Below are 20091 nucleotides of genomic sequence, written 5' to 3' on the forward strand. Positions count from 1 at the left end.
TTTGATAGCAACTGTGGAAGTCTTTGTTTTATGATGAATTATGTCAGAAAACCTGCGAACAGAACTTTTTATTATGTTGTACTAATGTACTATTATTAAATTCATCACTTCAGTAACGAATTTTATACACCGAGGAGTCTTAGAGTTAATTTCGCGATGAATTAATCGAGTGTTATTGACAAATGGAGGCTTTTACTTTGTAGAATCTGTTCCGTTCAAGTTTGACAGTGAAGGGGGCGTGTTGTTAGCTGTTAGCCTGCGTGCTAACCGTGAGAGCTAAAGTTGACTTTCACTTTCTGAAGCTGGGATTCTGTCAGCGGGATGAACCGGGCTTCCAGGAAAACGAAACTGGACGCTGTCACCGCTGACGCTAACTCATTTTAGTTCGTAGATGTCGTTATGTAACTCTTTTTGGTGGCGATATTGACAACTTTTAGCGCAAAGTTTCGCCCCGCTTGACGTCCAAAACACGCAGGTATCTTTAGCGGCTAGCACCCTGCTAGCATGGACGGCGGCGGAAGCATGCAGAGTATTGACGAGAGGGGTGCCGAGAAATTAATGGATGACTACTTGAAATCGATCGGTTTGCATCGGAAGAAGATAGCCAAAGACGGGTCCTGTTTGTTTCGGGCTGTCGCCGAGCAGGTAAAACGGAAAAACTACAGAAAATGCTAACGTTAAGTAAGTTTTTAGCTTAGCACAGGTGAGAAGCTGGGCTTGGTCTGTTTGGTGTGCAGCTGCGATGTCCTAATGTTAGCCGAACAAAAGTTATGCCCACAAACTCTGGTTTCAGCTTAGACTCAGACCTACATCTACAAATGAATAAACTTTAAATGATGAAAAAAAATTTAATTGTGGCTTTTGTAAATCGTACTTCCGGCTTGTTTACCCAAAAGTGTCTCTGCTAGGCTTCTGACTGCAAAGGTCAGCTGTTTACAACTTCTTAACGAATTGTAAATGTAATATTTCCACAATATATGTGAGAATATTGATATTAAGTATGTCTGTTTGTGTTTATTGTTGACCTTTGACCCCTCCTGTGTAGGTGCTGCATTGCCAAAGCCTTCATACTAAAGTCAGGGCGAAGTGTGTGGAGTTTCTGAAGCAGAACAGAGACACCTATGAGGCGGTATGTACAGTGTCACCAAAATAAAACAACATCATGGGAGAGCAAAGTGGTTTTACTTTTCGAACTAGAAAGTAGATTTGTGGTAAAAATAGCTGCCAGGGAGTATTTTTTATTTACTGAATTAGAATTCTTAGAAAGGAGGAGAAATTTGTGTTAAAAAGAAACTGAAACCATATTGTGTGGTTTGAAAAGTAACTAAAGGGAAATAATAAACAGGTTTATTGGTTTAAGCAAATTTGTCAACCCAGTAGTCATCGGGAGGCTTTGGTGTTGATGTTCATTGACACTGGGATGTCCATGTGTCGTGAGATATTTATTTTTATTGTAATGTCTTTTGTGAACTTCTTAAATCTGTTCACACGATGATGATAAAAAACGACTACAACGAACACTGAAACTAGTCAAACTAAACTGAAACATGCAAATGCCCTGGAAACTGAAGTGAAAGTTAAAGGGTAAAACTTCAATAACTGCACTCATACCTATGAAAAGACATCAAAAAACACATAATTTAGAGTCAGTGTATCATATAGGTTGGACACTGTGTATATTTTTGTACATTACGGACAATTTCAGTTCTTTATCTGTACAGTTACCCATGTATACACTTACCGGCTGCTTTATTTGGTAGTACAGGGTTGGATGCCCTTTTGCTGTCAGACCTGCTTTAATACTTTGTGGCACAGATTCAACAAGGAGCAGGAAACATTCTTCAGAGATTTTGGTTCATGTTGATGTGATGGCATCCTGCTGATTTCCTGCTCAACCGCATCACAAAGGTGCTCTACTGGATTGAGATCTGTGGAGGAAAAGTGTTGAGAAAATATTCTGAACCCACTATCTAAATGTTGCAGCAGAAATCAAGACTCGCATTAGATCAGGTGATATTTCTCCAGTCCTCTGTTGACCGTTTTTGGCGAGCCTGTGTTAATTGTAGCCTCAGTTTCCTGCTCTTAGCTGACAGGAGTGTGTGCTTGGTATGGTTTCATGTGTTCTGCATACAGAGATGCTCTTCTGCATGCCTTGGTATTAAGGGTGTCATTTGAGTTGCTGTTGCCTTCCTATCAACATGAAGCAGGCTGTCCATGACATCGTCAAGGCATTTTTACCAAGAGACCTGCTGTTCCTTGGTTTTTTTCGTTTTTTTTTTTTTTTTTTTTGGACCTTGAAACCACAGAGATGGTTGTGCTGAAAAATCCCAGCAGATCAGCAGCTTCTAAAATACTCAGACCAACAACCATGTGCGTTCAAAGTCACTTGAATCCACTTTCCTCCCTATCCCTGGGCTCAGACTGAACTTCAGCAGGTCATCTTGACCAGTGTACATGAATGCACTGAGCTGCTGACAGGTGTACCTAATGAAGTGGCCAGTGAGTATAAATTCAGCTGGTGACCCGTTCGTACTGATTACACACAGCATTCAAACAAAGGTGATTGTTAAACATTATATATATACTTCAACGAGGCGGCTCGGTTTTGTCCCACCCGTGTGTTATAATTAATCCTGGGAGGTGTAAACATCCCCTCTATGAGCTCTGAGGCTTCGAACTAATAAATTACATGAATAATAAATGTAGATGTAACAGGTGCTTACACCATGTCTGCTCAGCACTGAGAATTTGAACTTATATTTAGAAGTAATTTTCACTAAGCATGTGCTTGCATTCTCCATCTGTAACCTGTTATTGTAACTGAGAGGTTGTTATATTGTTTTAATGTATCTCAGTTTAGTTAATGTCTTTTTCACTATTCAGAGACGTTCAGTTGTAATTTATCTTCATGATGGTGTGGCTGGTGGTTGTCGGGGACTTCACAATAAATCAAAACAAATGTGTCCCGAGTCTCAATAAGCAGACGTACCGAAGCCTCCCGATACTGTTTGTTTTGACAAACGTGACGACGCTGAGCAAAGTTAATAGTTCTGGTATTTTTAGGGTTTGCTTTTCCTCTTAAAGAGCCGGACCGAGCTGTTATTCAATTGCAGTCGAGTTAATCATAAGTCTGTAAAGTAAGACAAGTAAAAACATGATAGAATTAAAAAAAAATAAATTGTTTTTGTTTGTTTAGTTTAGCTTTATTCTCTTTAGTGACGTCACCCTGTGGCCTAACATTGAGAAAAGAAGCTGCTTTTGCCTCTCACACAAGCTGCAACTTCTCTATTTATAGCAGAAAACGTGTGAAAGCTCGAGCTTTCGGTCTTGTTTTAATGCATGAGCTGCACGTAATCATGATCCTGCTCGTTTCGTCGATAAATAATATAAATTACCAAGTTTTATTTTTTTTAAATGTCTTGTTTTTGTTTTCAACAGCTGAGAACTGAAAGTTAGTGAGTTCACACCAAATGTGAGACAGAAAAGGCTCAAACGTTTCCTGTCTGAGCAGATTTTTGGCTGTTTTTGGACCCTCAAACTGCTGTCGAGGAGTCGATTTACTCTTCTGTGAATCACAGATCACGGTTGAGTGACTCTGCGGGTTTTCGCTCCCTGAGTGACACATGAGAGGAAATGAAAGCAAAAGCTGCTGCTGGTGTTGTTTTTAATAGTGGTGATAAACTCGCTCTGCTGCAGGGCTTTACTACATTTCCCAGGGTGCCTTTTGGGCAGCTGGCAGAGCAGGAGCTGTGAGCTGCTGTCAGAATGGGGCATAGAGGTGGATCAACAGCATTAAAGCTCCACCTGTCATGTTGCTGCCTTCACTTCCTGAAGGAGTGGAAATGTTTTAGGTCCCTTTTCAAAAAACTTTTAAATAATTTCTTGTGTGTGTTTGTTTGTTTTTCACTTGTTTACTTCTTAAATATCTTGATGGAGGGAGTACAGTCTGATAGATTTTTTCTTTTCTAAATTCATTTTTAACCTCCTAAGACCTGAACTCTTCCACAGCATGCATTTTTAATTTCTCTTTGATATTTGGGCACATTGGGGCCCGATGAATGTAAAAACAAAGAATTACCAGATTTTTTCTTTTTACCAAATTTTTGTTTCTAAGAAAAATTAGATCCACACATGAGGATATTCATTTAAAGGACAGTGGCAGTATAAAGTCCTCGTAAGTGGATATCAGGTCCTTGTAGAGCAAAATTGAGTATTTTGGTCTAAATAACCCAAAATGTGATGTCCACATACGTGGACGCCAGGTCCTAGGAGGTTAAAAATATCTTTCGACAGCATGTCATTGGCTAAACGGCTAAATTTAGTTACCTCTGACTGCGGTGTTTTAGGTTTTGTGTGGCCTGGTCAGCTGTAAACATGTTTATTTCTGCTGCAGAGTTAAACATGGCAACACTGGAGTCTGTGGGGACAGACTCGCGTATCCTTTAGAGGAAGTGGCGGTTTTATTTTGGCTTTGTTTTCAGCCTCACACATCATGTTTTTGGTTTTTTGGGAGAACTGAGGAAGAAAATTGCCTAAAAAAGTCACTGCTGTTTTTGTTTTGCAGTTTATTGAAGGTGACTTTGAGGATTACCTGTGCAAGCTTCAGGATCCACAGGTAAAAACACCACACGCTCTTATTGTTCTCACATGCTGGGTCATTTTAATATGAAAGCTCATAAAGTTTCTCTGTTTTCCAGCAATGGGTGGGAGAGGTGGAGATCAACGCGCTGGCCGCCATGTACAAGTGAGTGAGATCAGAGGTCTCTGAACAGAGAGCTGCACTTTAACTCGACAGAAAGCCTAGTGGGAGTTCCCACAGTGTTTGAGCTTTATTCACTGTGGATAATAAAGCTTTACGCTCACTGGCCACTTCATTAAGTATACCTATTTAAATGCTCGTTAACACAAATGTCTAATCAGCCAATCACATGAAAGCAGCTCTGTCTGTTTGTGTGTGGAGAAATGGTGAAGACGACCTGCTGAAGTTCAGTCTGAGCATCAGAATGAGGAAGAACGGTGATTTCAGTGACTTTGAGCGTAGCGTGGTTGTTCGTCTGAGTAGTTCAGAGACTGCTGATCTGCTGGGATTTTCCCCGACAACCATCTCTGTGGTTTACAGAGAATAATTCAAAACTGACAGAATATGCAGAGAACGGCTTGTTTATGTCAGATTTAAGAGCAGAATGCTGATAGGAAGGTAACAGCAACCCAAATAAGCACTCATATTCCAACCAAGGTATGCAGAAGAGCATCTCTGAATGCACAACACATTAAACCATGAAGCAGCAGAGGCCCACACTGGGTGTCACTCCTCCCAGCTCCCAGTACTGGTTTCTTGAACCAGTTTATTATACTCACTGGCCTCCACAGTCACCAGACATCCAACAGAGGACCTTTAGGACGTGGTAGAAGCAGAGATTTACACGCGCAGCTGAAACCTCCGCAGTAACTGTGTGATGCTGTTGTGTCACTGAAGCCACAGCAATGTTTCCAGCAGCCTTTTAAACCTCTGCCACGAAGAATTAAGGCAAACAGGTCCAGTCTGGCACTAACAAGGTGTATCTAATATAGTGGCCAGTGCAAATGTGATACTTGGATATTTTATTCACATAGTAACAATAATCACTCGTTTATGAGACGTTTTGTTTTGTTACTAAAAGCTAAAATCACCTCTGTCAGCATCCAGGTTTCAAACTAGTCTTTTTGAGTGTGTGCTGCTCAGTTCTTCCTCCAGTTTCATTGGTGCAGGTTTTGAGCAGCGGACCAATGCCGTGTGAGGTGTTTTTGATAATATGGCAGTGCAGTTTCTAAGCGCCGATAACGATGTGTGCAATGATCCTAGTGACACTGTACTGCCACCGCTCGGATGATTTTGATGAAAATGGTTGTGACTCGTTGTCTGTGGCTGTAAAGAGGCGCCACATTTACTTTAGGAGGTCTTGAAGCTACACTTGATGAAAATCTTCTGCCCCCATGACCTGGACGCAAATGAGCAGAAGAGAATAGATGGATTATGTTTGGGTTTTTACCCCTTAGCTGTAAAAGACTGATGGGGTCACGACAAGTCTTGGACGAGTTTGGATCTTGGTGACCTCGACCTCAAGGTCAAAGGTCAAGTTTTCTGAAAATAACTGAAGAAGGAAGTCACCAAAGATTTTCCCTTTGAGGCAGCGCTGCCAGCTGTTTTGGGAAACTGCACGTAATGAGACAAATAACGTTTCTTTTTATTTAGTTTAAAGATGTGCATTTAAGTTTTCTAAGACACCCAGACCATCACCTTTTGTTTGGACGCACAGTCTGAGACGTTCACGGAGTTTGACGATGATCTGCTTGTGAAATGTTTGTGAACGAGGCTCGGGGGTCTTAACAGGTCGGCAACGACCATCAGTCTGTCGACACGGCAACACTTAAACCCTGAGTTAGGCTTTAAAGGGCAGCCCGTCGGGAATGCTCATCTCAGTCAGATATGAAGCAGCATCCCGAGGTGGCGGTGAAATCATCCCAGGTGTGACAGCTTTGGCTCTCTGGGTCCAAACGTGCGGAAGCTCGTCCTCATTTATAGTTGGAGGAATCTGCGTTCCTGCCCCCGAGTTTAGCATCAGATGGTGAAAACGATGAGTCACCAAAGCTTCGTCATCTCATTTCATCCTCTCCTCTCTCTCTCTTCGTCTCTTTTGATCTCTTCCTGCAGGAGGGATTTTCTGATCTTCCAGGAGCCCGGCAAGCCAGCCGTCAACATCACAGGCAACAACTTCAAGGACAAGGTGAGGTGGACGCGTTCGGCCGAGCGTTTAGTTAGAGACACCATTTGCATTTCCTGTCGGAGGAAAACTTTCAGAAAATACACCTAGCTGTCAGGCGGAAGCTTTGAGGCGCTAACGGCGATTTTTCAAACGACACAGCTTGTTATTTTGTCTTTACCGGATATTTTAAAGCAGGAAAAAAAAAGATCGGTTCATCCCGAAGCCTTTCGGGCTCTTCTCACTTCAGTTTCCACTCTTTTATTTACTGAAGCCGAACCGTTTGTTTGCCTCTACAGGTGCAGCTGTGCTTCCTGAACGGGAATCACTATGACAGTGTTTATCCCATCAGCTGGATCAAGAACACCGCACTCTGCCAGTGTGAGTGTCTGTGATTTCATTTTGTTTGTAAAACAAGGAGACTGGAAAAGAGTTTAACTGATCCTGCAGATCCTCTCAGGGAGGATAATCATCACTGAAGAGAAGTCTCAGTGAATTCATAACAAACAGATGAGAGCATCAATCAAAATGTGGGCACTCGGCAGAGAAAATGAGAGAACAGAGACCACATTATAAACCAAACACCACATAGTCAGAGTAAGGCTGCGGCACTCCGAGGAAACCCTTTCAGCTCAAATCTTCATAACACTTCTTAGTCAGTGTGCAAGAGGAGCAGCGTGAGTCATTCACCACGCTGCACAAACTGGTTTTGTCTTAACTCTGCTAAAGGTGAACAATCACAGGAGAGCCTGCAGAGCCTCTGATTCATGCTGCTGTGTGTCCAGCGTTTAACACTGATGTCTCTGTTTGACATCTCTAACAGTCGCTGTCGTCTAATTACTGCCCGTTAATTTGATGTAACGTAAGCTTGTAGTGTTTCTTGTAGTGTAAGTTTCTGAAGTCCAGCGACCCGAGAAAACCGACACTTTGCAGCATAAACACAGAAGTTAAACTCTGTGAGCAGCTCGCAGGTGTCTGCTGACTCAGAACGTTTTCTGTACTACAAACTTGATTCGCTTCACTCACCCTGTCACAGACACACATTCATGCAGCACTATCTAACATTACAACACAGTCAAAACGTGGGGGTTCAGGATACTTGGACCAAAGGAACAGACTGATCTTTCGATCTTCTGCTTGGTAGATGCTTTACTGCCTGAGCCCTCGTATCACTTTCCCCTTAAATCTTCACCTCGGGATCGTCTATCAAACGTATTTGTTACCTCTGACGTGAAGGTCAAGTTTTTCATGTAGCGTTCTGTCTGTGAACACGATATCTCTAAAAGTGGTGAAACCTTGTAGGGGTATAGAGTGGGGTCGTGGCCCACATCCACCCAGCGTGTCTCACTGAGTACCAGCTCAAACATAGTTCAACATGGCAGCCCGAAACTCCCCTGACGTCATTTGTGTGCGACAGAAACACAACACAGCAATGGAGGACGTCAGGGTGATGGTACGCCTGCTGCTAAAACCCACCTTGTTGCTGGACCACGATGTTGTGGTGCAGCCGTCTTCCTCATCGTCGGGTTTCAAAAAATTCTTGTGAAGGCGTTACTCTCATGACTCACGTGGTGTTTTCACTTCTTGGCCAATCAGTGACATTCCGTCTTTTGACGTCACATTTTCGGAGTGACTCGGCACATTTGAAACCCTGGCTGAGTAGGTACCGGATAATACCAGCTAATCGCCACATGGGCCGAGCAGCATGCACCCCGATGCCCTCCATTGTTGTGTTTGTGTCGCGTACCAAGAGCTTGTGGGGCTTCGGGCTGCCTTGCTGTAACTGCTTCGCCTACATTGAGGTTTCGCTCAGTTGTAATAGAAAACGACTGAAGTCAAGTAGATGCCAGTGGAAAAGAGACTACAGGCTATTCTTCATAGGCCCACAGCAGGGGTCTGATGCTTTGTTAAAAAGGTGGCAGTCAAAGTCGAGGCTCGCCCAACATGACAGTCTTGTATTATTATGTGATTGTTCATCATAATCAATCCATCCACTTAAATGCAGCCTGCAAAGACAGTAAGTCAGTGATTACAGTTTAATGAAACTGGATGAGCCCACAGAGCGTGGGTTACACATTCACTCACTTTTTTTTTTTTTCTTGGTTTTTCAAATATTGAATTTCGGTCTCGCCTCTTATCAAAAGTTAGACTTCAGGCTATAATTAGACCTCCTGTGATTCACACGAACACAGCAGCAAACCCCAGAAAAACCCTCATCCCGAGTCTCTGTGTGATTCTCCTGCAGCCGTCCTGTACGAGCTGCTGTACGAAGGCGTGTTTAAGGTGGACCGCAGCTATTTGGGTTCCTGTCAGCGCATCGGCCGACCCGCCGACCTCCTGAGCGACGACTGCATGCCCGCCTGCCCCAGCAGCGACGACTCCGACCTGGATGTAGACGAGGCGCTGTGGTAGGAAACTGGCATCAAGCAGCGGTTTATTCACCTGCATGATAACTTTTACTGTGAAGGGAAATGAGTCAAAATCCAGCACCTTGTGCCTGATTTTTAGTAAACGAGCACTCACACTTCATTTTTATTTACTGGCAGTGAATTCACAGGCTGCTGGTTTAGTTTACTTCCTCATCGTTATTGATTTACTTTTGTATACTAAAAACTGATTACCTACTTTTCGGACATATTGACACTTTATTTCCTTTGTAAGTGTTCTCAGCTCCTTTTATCAAACACAGTAAAACTTTAAGGCTTTAATAATCTCATGATGTCTGTTTTTGTGGCTCAGGGTGGAAAATGGAACCAGCCCTACCTCCACGAAGCACAACCAAAGCTACAGGGTAACATTCATAAAACACATGTTTTATAACAACCACACAGGGTAGTACTGTCACTGAAGTGTGTGTGTGTGTAACAGGGCCGTGGGCGTCGGCTGCCTCAGAGGGTGAGGCGATCTTTGAACCCGACATTGCTCAGAAATGTGGAGTACGATGTCTGGCACAAGCTGCCAGAGACTAGCACACGGCCACACGCACGCGCACACACACACACACACACACACACACACACACACACACACACACACACACACACACAGAAAAACAAAGCATGTGTCTAAAAGTAGTCAGATCCCAGGCCGATGTCCAAAGAAACGACCTGCTTCACTATCAGTTTTGTCGTGTGTAAGTTCACGCGAGGTCAACGTTACGATGAAACATGTTTGTTGAACATTTTCACAAGATAAAAATAACTAGAGCAACACGAGTTTAAAAACTAAGTAAAATTTAAATACACATTCTTGTGTTCACACATGTGCGTGGGCTGGAGGGATGTGTGGTATGCAGCACATCAAAGATGTGAGTGGTGTAAGCAGCAGTCTGATGGTCACGTATGGGTCAAGAACACTTTCATAAGTTATAAGAACGTCCGGCTGCTTGGACGGGTGACTGAAGACGAGCAGACCAGAACACTGCTTCAAAGTACAGGCTGGTTTGCATCGGTTATAACCGGCCATGTTGGTGGTACTATTTCCTACAGTGGTCTGACAAAAGCAAACGCGAGGATAGTTTAGTTGGGAATTTGGCTGAGCTGAGAGCAAACCGATGTGAGCAGAGAGAGGAGACACTGGTTCCTGTGGTGTTGCATGCACGCCACTGCTAGAAATATGCTGGGAGTGCATGATGTGTATCTGTGCTGGTGCATCACACCTGAGTGAGTGCTGGTAATGTGTGGTAAGCTCCCACTGAAACCACAGGAAGCTGTCTGCAGGAAGTGCTTCAGGTTTCTCAGGTGTTACTGTGGTGCTGGATAAATGCTGGGAAACCCTGTCAGCTGCAGAGGTCACAATCACATTACGTATAAATATAGACTCAAAGGAGACAGTTTTATATTCATTAAACTAACTCAGACTTCAAATAGCAGCGCAGACTCACTGTTGAGATTTGTCGTCTTGGGCTTGGTTTTCTTTCGGGGCTGCTTCAAACTGCCCGCTGATCGTCAGACTGTAATGTTCAATGTGGACACTTTACAGAGTTGAACGTTTGGGACAACTTGCAGTTCTGGACTTTGTATTGAACTCTCTGCACACCAATGGGATTCTGTTGGGATGTTCCAGATTCCTGAGAATTCCTAAAGACGGGAAAACACCCGAGGCTATGACCCTGCTGTGAAGCGCCAGTTATGCTGACACGGTTTATCAAAGCTGTCATTCACGGCTTTGATCCTCTACTGACTTTTGGATGGCGTCCTTCGTACATCAGTGATTATATAATATAAACTAAACTCCTTCACATGTCGAACATGTAAAATTAGTCAGACTCGCCTGATCTTAACTACAGCTGTTAGCGCTGACTGCATCACTTCACTGGGCAGATTTGAGGCTTTTATTTTTTCAAACCATTTTGTAATTTTTTTTTCAAACACGAATAAACAGATCTGACCAATCAGAGCGCTGCATTTGGCAACAAGTCCGGGTCAGCCGGCTCTCTGAAATTATTTCTTTGCCAACAAGAGTTCAAATTTCCTCACGGCACGTCGGGGCTCGATGTCGACTACATTTTAACTGATCAGGTCATAACCCCAGTGGACCTGCAGGTGAGGTGGACACCTGAGTTTGTGACTGCAATAATGCGAGAACGAGGCATGAATCCTGATGAGGTCAGAGGGCAGAAGTGTTGAGGCTGTGTACAATTTTAACATCTACTAAGAGAATGACTGGTACTGGCTCTGAGCGCCGTCCCGGCTTGTCGATGAGGCGGGACGTCTGTGCCCAGCCTGATCGTTAAAGCGGAGGACCACTGCTCCACTTAGCTGGACACAGCTGTTGGTGGCAGGCAGCAGCAGCTGGATGTGATAACCTGTGTTTAAATATGCAAAACAGTGGCAGCGTAGCAGGTGGTGCAGAAGCTGAAAGTGTGACAATCAGCTGTGTTTTTGGATTTTGTAGGAAGATTGAAAACAGACGTCAGGCTGGCGATAAAAGATCTGAAGGGGAACTCTGAACACTTTTTGGACTCAAAGTGATCAGAAAATCATTTTTTAACAAAAGTTAAAAGTGAATGTTTCACGTTTTATTTTCTTTTTTTCTTTTAGCCCAACAGAAGCTGGATTACTGCATCGCTGCTGGGATGCAGTTCACTGTAGGAGACCGCTGCCAGGTGTGTGTGTGTGTGTGTGTGTGTGTGTGTGTGTGTGTGTGTGTGTGTGTGTGTGATCTCCCGAGTGCATGTTTCACGCTGTTTGTGCGTCACCTGCAGGTTCGTCTCGAGGGAACCAATCGGCTCTACAGCGCCGTCATCAAGGAGGTGCCGGCCAATAACCAGCCAGTGACCGTTTACATAGAAGATCTGGGCAGGAAGTAGGTCGCACTAACAGCACGCACACACGCTCAGTGTCGTGGAGGTTGCACAGACGTGACAAATCTTGTTATGTGTGTTTTAAGGCAGGTGGTGCCTTTGTGGAGTGTCCGCCCTCCCAGTGATGACAGCGGGTGGAGCAAGGTGGGCAACCGTGACAAGAGGCTCAGCAACGGGCACGGAGGAGGTGAACACGTGCGCGCACACGTATGTTACAGGTTTATTGCATGAGTGCAGTCTGTGGAAACTCTCTTTCTCCTTCAGAGTGGGAGGAGCGGGGGAGAGGCCGAGGAAGGGGGAAGTCCGTCGGGCCATCGTCGTCCTCTGGTTCTCAGGCAGCGGCGCCGGGCTCAGGGGGCCGCACGCTGAAGCAGCACTCCTGGCCCCCGCAGGCCAATGTAGAGGAGCAGGGCGGGGCCAAAACCAGCAGGTGTGTCATCTGTGTTTGTATACATCAGTGCTGGATCTCACAATGACACGATCACTGAACCCCTCCTTCATAATCTCCCTCTATAAAGCATAAATATCATTTTGAGCTCGATTATTAGTTTATTTATTTTGTAGTTCTTTTCATTTTACGCTGCTGTTGTTGCTCTTTGGATTAAATAAAGTTCTTCTGCGTTTCTGTGTCTTTCTACAGGAAGTCCGTGGGTGCGGCGGAGGTGGCGTTCGGCCTGACAGAGGAGCAGCGATTGGCCAAAGAGGAGGAGGAGAGGAACGTGGCGTTGGTGGAGATCCAGCTCAGAGACGAGCACAGCTTCCCCGCACTGGGCGTGAGTTCACATGAGGCTGATTTCATGATAGGTGCAGATAAACCTGAACGTCCTGCTGAGGCTGGGTCGACCTGGTTTGAACCCTTTTAGAAAGGCAGCGAGCTGATGTTTAAACATCTGGGGCCAGATTCACTGACGATTCCCAGACAGCGCAGAGAGGTGTTCAGTTTTACGGCTGAACGCAGACGCGGGCGGTTCATTTTAATATCGAGAACAAAAAGATGAGACATGAGACTTTTTTCTTTCTTTGTTTTAATTACATTAAATAGAGTTAGCAGAAAAAACTGTGTCGCAAATATTCTCCTCCACACTTTTATTTTTCTCCTGTTTTTTTTCCCGTTTTTCTTTTCTTCACTGCTTCTGCTCCTCCTGTCAGCTCTGGCTTTGCTGTGTTACACATGTGAAAAATATTAAAAACACCAACAAGAGGAGCCTACAGAGAAAAGCAGAGCCAGACATGCACATGAAACGTGGTCAGTGCCTCAGACGTGATCGTGTCACTGTGCTCTCTTTGTAAATACCAGCAGTGTCTTGTTTTCGTTTGCGCTGATGCAGCGTGTTGCTAAACATGGCTGCTGGTGGTTACCGAAAACTTCAACAGGAAATTAAAGCAGAACAAATCAAAGTCTCCTACAGAAGCAAGGCCAACAGAAGAGGTGGGAACTCATCTGTAAGCTGGAGAAACAGAAGCCGACATGGATTCTGACCTGTCGAGGAGCCTGCAGGCGCCGTGTCGTAGTTTACTGAGAGTTTTATGTTTATTTTCTACCTCGCTCACCTCTGACTGCCAGACAGGAGTGTTACTCACATTTACAGACACTATTTTCACTGCTTCGTTTCCTCTCCTTCATTTTCCTCAGTGTTGTGTTTCTATGTCGAAGTATTGATGTGGACTCGGGGAATAGTGCATTGATGGGATACAGAGAAAACACACAGCAAGTGGCCCATATGGTAAAAATGTTTAATGAGCTCCAGGCTCGCTGTTAGGACATGTAAAAGTCTGAAAATGTTCCTCAGAGGCTGATACACGCCGCTCCGGGAAGGATGAGAGTTTGGATTTAATTCATCATGCTCACGCTGTTTCTTGTTCAGCAGATGTTTTTTAGTTTTTAATGTTTCTAATGTTTGTTTTTCTCCCCTCAGTCTCAGCCGGGGATGCAGGGAGAGGGAGGGAAGAGGAAAGGAGAGAAGAAGCGATCTCAGAGGAACAAGACGGTGAGTTCAGACCACAAACGGACACAAACAGGGAGACATGTTATGATGCAGAAACGCTCTCAGGGCCATGTCCTCTGGTCCGAATCAGCTGATGAGTTTGTAAACTTGCAGCTTTTCCCTCGCAGTTTCGTTTGTTTGCACACAGCGAAGTCCAAGCGGACCAGAATGCATCACTACAAACTACGTGAGAGCATTTCAGTCTGCTCATTGGCCTGATGCGTCTGGTGTGGAAGCAACTAAAGTAAATACAGGAAGAAGATGCTGTGTGAGAACTGATTCATTTCCCAGCTAGTTGGTATCCCGCACAGACCGCTGCACATCTGTAGGACCTTCCAGCAGAGGATACAAAAGAACACAAGCTTACGGGGCGTGTTGTAGCTCAAGCTTATAGTAGTTGGTTTGGATCGCGTTCACACCATAAACGAACCGCTGTGTTCGTTGTGAACTGTACTTTGGAGGTGGTGTTCTCTGTACAGTGTTCACATCTGCACAGCCTCGTCAAAAGGGGAAAACTAACCAGAGTTTGATTTAAACAGACTAAACACCCTAACATTAATCACCAGCACAAAAAGGCACCGCATGGTATGTGACATTGTTCACATTCAGCTGTGAATGATTTCGCCTGCTCAGTTAGTGCGTACATGACTGTTAATGGGAGCAGCCGGTGAACATTCGTGTCTTCATTTAAGAGGTTTAATGCAACGATCTGCATTTAAAGTTAAAAGCATCCTGGTGCCGAGGCTCAGTGATACACTGATGCTAACTTTATTTGTAAAGCACCTTTCACACAGACGACTGACAGAAGAAAAAAGGATGAAACAAAATAATCAGCAGTGGCACGAAACTCAAATTAAAAACACAAAACATCAAAGAAATGAAATTAAAATGGAAAGGCCTGCAAGTAGAATTAGAGTACATGAAATTAAATTGAGAACAATTAGAAAATGAGATGAAATGCTAATAAAGAAAATCAAATTAAAAAGTCTATCAGGAAGCTTTGTAGGAAAATTAGATTGCTGAATAAAAACCAAAATACTTAGAAACTAACAACAATAAAACAGAAGATGAATACAAAACATAAGTTAAAACAAATTAAAATAACTGATCGCACGCTGTCAGCTCGTGAGGCGTTTGCCGTCCTCTGAAAACTACGTACGCCACAGCATTCAGGAGCTTCTTTGAGACTGTCCTTCCCTCACATCACTGTGGAGCAGTTTTGACCTGATTTTCTTTACAACGTTGCTTCCAGTCATTGAGGTTTACAGATGGTAATTTATGCAAAGCTCTTAAGTTTTCACCACAGCCCTCCATGGACTTCATGGTTGCTTCGTTTTTTTAGCCATTTGGTTGTAATTTGGCTTGGACCATCGTCCTGTTGCATGACAGTGTTTGTGTGTCAGACAGCTGACGGGGTCCTACATTTACACAGAACGCTTTTGTATAAAGATGGCTTCATGTATGACTCAATGACTGGTGCCCAAATCATCATCGCTCCACCACCGCGCTGACTTTGTTCAGATGGAACATAAGCTGTGCTGCCATGCTCTTTAAGAGAGACGGCAATCGTTCCAACGAGAAACGATGTGAGAGCGAGACCACGAGGTGATTTTTAAATCGGTAAAAAACCTCTGAAAATGAGAAAAAGCCTATGAGTGCACGAGTTCTAGTTTGCTTCGTACCTGGGACTTCAGAAAGGAAGCTCTATGAAGAATGTGGTCACTCCATATATGATCTATCAAATCTGAAGTTTCCACCTGACCCCAGAAGCTGAGCAGCTGTTTTTTTCTGTGCATTTGGTCGTTGAAATGTTACCTGAGACCTTCAGGGACCGTCTGGAATTTAAAACCTGGAGTCTGATCGCTGCTGCTCTGTCCTTTTACAGAAGAGCCCCGTTGAAGATGTCAGAGCTCCGTCTCCTTCTGCCGGGGACAAACCCACACCCTCCACCCCACCTCTTACAGCAACCTCTACAACCACTACACCTGACACCATGACCAGCCCCGCCCTTCCTGCTGCTAAACCTTCTGACTCCACCCCCTCGGGGCTGAATTTTGTCAAGGCCTTGATGCCAAATGCGAGCCCCTCTGTCAGTTTGCCACTCACTTCTGTAGCTCCGGCTGCTAAAACAAACACACCTTCCTACGCCTCAGCCACTGCTGCGCCGGGCTCTCCTCCTCCTCCTGCTGCTCCTCCTGCTGCTAAACCTTCTCCAAAAGGCGAAGCACCGCTGCCTCCCTCTGTCCCATCATCTGCCTTCTCCTACAGCACCCCCGTTCTCCCCGCAGCTTCACCCACCTCCTCCTCATCCTCTAAACTCCCCCCTGCATCTGTTCATCTTCCTAAGCCAACCACCTCTCCTCCTCCTTCCTCCTCAGTTCCTCCTCCCACTTTCATCACTCCCATTGCTTCCCCACCCACAGCTGCACCAGGCTTCCCCGCTACCCGCTCCTCTCCACCTATCACTTCTCTCCTCCGCTCCCAGACTCCACCCTCCTCCTCCTTAATTCATCCTTCAGCTGAAGTCCGGGAGGCTCCACCTGCTCCACCTCCAACCACAAGTAAGAAATCTGTTCACAGTTTCAGGCTCGTGTCACAGTTTAGACCGCAGGCTGTCCACAGAAGTAAATGCACAGATATCCCCAGACTGACACCAAGTAGCAGACTTTCAGTTTAAACCAGTAAAAACTATTTTTAAGTTTATTTTGGGGGTTAAAATCCTTTTGAATCAGATGCGCCTTTCAAAATAAGAGCTTTGTTTATTACCATTCCAGCATTTTTGGGGTTGCTCAGGTGTTTCAGGCTCTGGGTGTTTAGTAGTAAACAATTTAAATGATGGCTATAGCCAGTGTGGCTAGGCTTTTTGGGCTAGCACCCAGCTAACAGTGAAAGTGGCCACACCCCTTATAATTCTCAACTGTAATTCTTTATAAAACTCCAGCAGGTGACGTATGAAAGAAGAAAATACAGGTAGAGTTGTTCTGAAGGGTGAAATGATCCAAAGGATTTTTGTACTGTGCTGTAACAGGTTTATTTCTGTTGTTGGGAACTTGAAGATTGTTTTTCAGTTTTCAGCGAGATTTTAATAAACATAAAGTGAAAATCAGTAACGTGATTAACAGACAACAAATATATTTGAAGTTTAATTGAAAGATATTTGTTCTCACCCCTTAGTTTGTGCTTAATTTTGACTGTTTTGTATTTTTTTAGGCAGATAATTGGTAAATGTATCAGCAGCTGGCACGTCATTTACTTTGGTCTTCATGTCTTCTCTCTTTCTTTCAGATTCTTTACCAAATACTGGAGGCCCTCTGATGGCATCTCAGGCTTTCCAAAGTGAAATTCCTCCACCTGAGGTCCAGACCCAGGTCTCTGTGCCCTCAGCTGAGGAACAAGCAGAGTCTTCTTTACCCCAAATCCAGACTGAAAGTCAGGCTTCTCTACCACAAATCATGGGCCCACCCATGATGCTGAGCGAGCCCCAGGATCAGCCGCAGTCTGGCACAGAGGCGCCTGTCCTGCCTCAGACTGACCTCCAGCCCCACATTCAGACCTCTTATCCCACTCCTGTGGCTTCCTACCCCCAGGCCTCCCTTCCCCACCCCCCCGTCCAGGCTCCTCACCCTTCCCAGGTCCCACATCCCTCCCTTTCTCTCTCTGCCTCCACCATTGTTCCCCAGACCCAAACCGAAGCCCCACCACAACAGCACCAGTCTGCACCCGAATCTCAAGCTCCACCTGCCTCCGAGAAGCTATCCCCACCTCAACCCCCTCATTCTGCTCCTCCTCAGCCCCTCCCCGGACCCGTCCCCTTGCAGCAGATGTCCCAGCTCTACCAGGACCTCCTTTATCCCGGATTCCCCCAGGGAGAGAGAGGCGAGATAGCTGCGACTCCAAACCTTTCTTCCAACAAGTCCGGGGACGACCTGCCCACAGGTGAGCCACACCAAAGAGTCCTAAGATGATAAATAACCACGTCAACTGTCGCCATAGAAAACTGAACAATCAGATCATGCATCAGAGCCATGCCTGTGTCGTGCTCTGAGACTCACAGCTCTATATTCAAAGACGGTGCTGACTGTCAAAGTAAAACGAAATAATGAAAAAAATTAGGCATGACAGAAGTGTTTCAGCAGATTTGAAAACATGAGAAAATATCCACATGCTTTAGTTTAATCAGCACTGGATGTCCTACACGGACTCCCTCAGCGGGAAACACCTGTCCTTCCACAAAAACTGCTTTTGAACCATTTAGGCAAAGAAAATACTCACAGATGTGCACGGAGGCCACCATACAGGCAGGGTCAGACATAAAGAACATGCTGGTGCTTCCCTGTGAGACGAAGCAGCTGAAATAGACTAGAGATGAGTTTTGTATGTTAATGGTCAGTGTTTTCATGGAGCAAAAGTAGAGGCTGCGATGTGTCAGCGCAGTGAGCAACACCATGAAAGAGATATCTGATCAGGATTTTGTATCCTTGTGTGTTTTTTGTTTTTCTCCTCAGACGTCAACATCTTGAGGTTTTTCTTTAACTTGGGCGTTAAGGTAAGACGTAAGCCTGGACCAACAGACACACAAACGCACACCCACAAGACACAGACCAGGTTTGGAGAAGAGGATGGAGGGTTGTGTTAAAGTAAAAGCCCATCATCTCACATTTCCTGTTAACAAGTTGATTCATCGTGTGCTGTATTTTGGGAACATTTGGAATAAAAACAAAAAAATACAACCACGTAAACAATGACTTCTGATGCGGCATGCCCAGTTGCCTAGCAACAGGTATTGTTTACACAGATTTTAATGTGGTAAATTATGTAAAAATAATGCCAAGCACTACAAGATGTACTTTAATTTTGTTAAAATAAAAACAAAAGTTATTTTTGATGCACTTTTAAGTAAAATAACGAGGGGCTGATGCTGAGTCCTGCCTCTGCTCTCTTCCTCTACAGGCCTACTCCATGCCCATATACCCACCATACCTGTACCTCGTCCCCCTGCAGCAGGCCCATGCCATGCAGCCCAAGCCATCTTCCCGTTCCCCGTCCCCACAGTGCCTTCCCTCTAACACCCCCAGCAACACCCCCAGCAACACCCCCACCAACCCGCAGGAGGGCTATCCGCCTCACCAGTACCCTCCCACTGTAGCACCGGTGCCCTCTCAATATGACAACCAGGCTGCGCTCGATGAGCCCCCCGGTCCGGCTGAACCCTCCTTCAACCAGGCCAGGTACCCCATCACCCAGCCACAACCCCCCAGGATGCCATGGCAACAGATGCCTGCACGAAACCCAAGCTACTCAGTTGGGTATCTTTCCCCACCTCCACCGTACTCGGGTCCCCTGCCTTCATCTCAGGGTTACCACCCAAATCAGGGCGCGGGGGTCCCGGTGTACCCCACAGCCATGGGTCCGTACAGCCCCTCCTCTCTGGCATACCAAACTGCATCCACCCACCAGGAGCTCCAGGTGAGCCAGGGGGCGATGCAGCAGCACCAGCTTCAGGCAATCAACGGGGACACGATGCCTGGCCACGGGAACATCCACATCTCCAGTCCTCTGGAGAGCGCCGCTGCGTCTAACATTCCCACTACCAACAGTAACCGATCAGTGATGGTCCCATCCAATTATAGTAAGCAGGAATTCTGGGAGATGAAGTCCTTACATTTCAAGGTGTTATGGCTTTCTTTTAACTGTCAGGTGGAAACATTTTTAATTCATTTTGTTTTCCTGATAGGCTTCAAGAGAGATCCGGGGGAGAGTTTGCCACGAGCAGTGCTCCTGGTGGATCCGCCACTTAACGACATGCCCATAGTACGTATATTTCTGTGCAACTTGATAACCTAATCAAATTAACTTCGGGTTTTGATTTTGAAACTAATATCTAATAAGTAGTTAGAAGTGGCTTTTATCTTTAAAAGATCACTGAAAGGCATCCTTCAATTTCCTGTAAGCAGGTGTTGGCTTTCATTATGGAAATCTGACAGTTTCCATAATGTGAAAAGTGTCACATTTCTGAACTCCCTGGTAGCTTTTCATAACAAAGTGATTTGTTTTAAAAATT

At 45.1% G+C, this 20091-nt stretch overlaps 1 protein-coding gene across 1 annotated transcript in view; it reads left to right on the top strand.

Annotated features, from left to right (window-relative positions):
• Window positions 1-237: 237 nt before the first annotated feature.
• Window positions 238-20091, top strand: part of otud4 (OTU deubiquitinase 4) — a gene marked incomplete in the record, with an annotated part of 21419 nt that continues 1565 nt past the window's right edge. The window contains 20 exon segments of the mRNA XM_042216048.1: window positions 238-645; window positions 1046-1129; window positions 4565-4615; window positions 4698-4744; window positions 6692-6764; window positions 7040-7121; window positions 8986-9148; window positions 9480-9531; window positions 9609-9722; window positions 11758-11847; window positions 11947-12047; window positions 12132-12232; window positions 12310-12475; window positions 12686-12818; window positions 13962-14033; window positions 15916-16591; window positions 17316-17966; window positions 18536-18576; window positions 18981-19659; window positions 19765-19841. Coding sequence (XP_042071982.1) covers window positions 505-645; window positions 1046-1129; window positions 4565-4615; window positions 4698-4744; window positions 6692-6764; window positions 7040-7121; window positions 8986-9148; window positions 9480-9531; window positions 9609-9722; window positions 11758-11847; window positions 11947-12047; window positions 12132-12232; window positions 12310-12475; window positions 12686-12818; window positions 13962-14033; window positions 15916-16591; window positions 17316-17966; window positions 18536-18576; window positions 18981-19659; window positions 19765-19841 — 3594 coding nt within the window.

Source organism: Haplochromis burtoni, unplaced genomic scaffold (genome assembly GCF_018398535.1).
Source record: "Haplochromis burtoni strain Fernald_Lab_line unplaced genomic scaffold, NCSU_Asbu1 Contig_906, whole genome shotgun sequence".
Lineage (NCBI taxonomy): Eukaryota > Metazoa > Chordata > Actinopteri > Cichliformes > Cichlidae > Haplochromis > Haplochromis burtoni.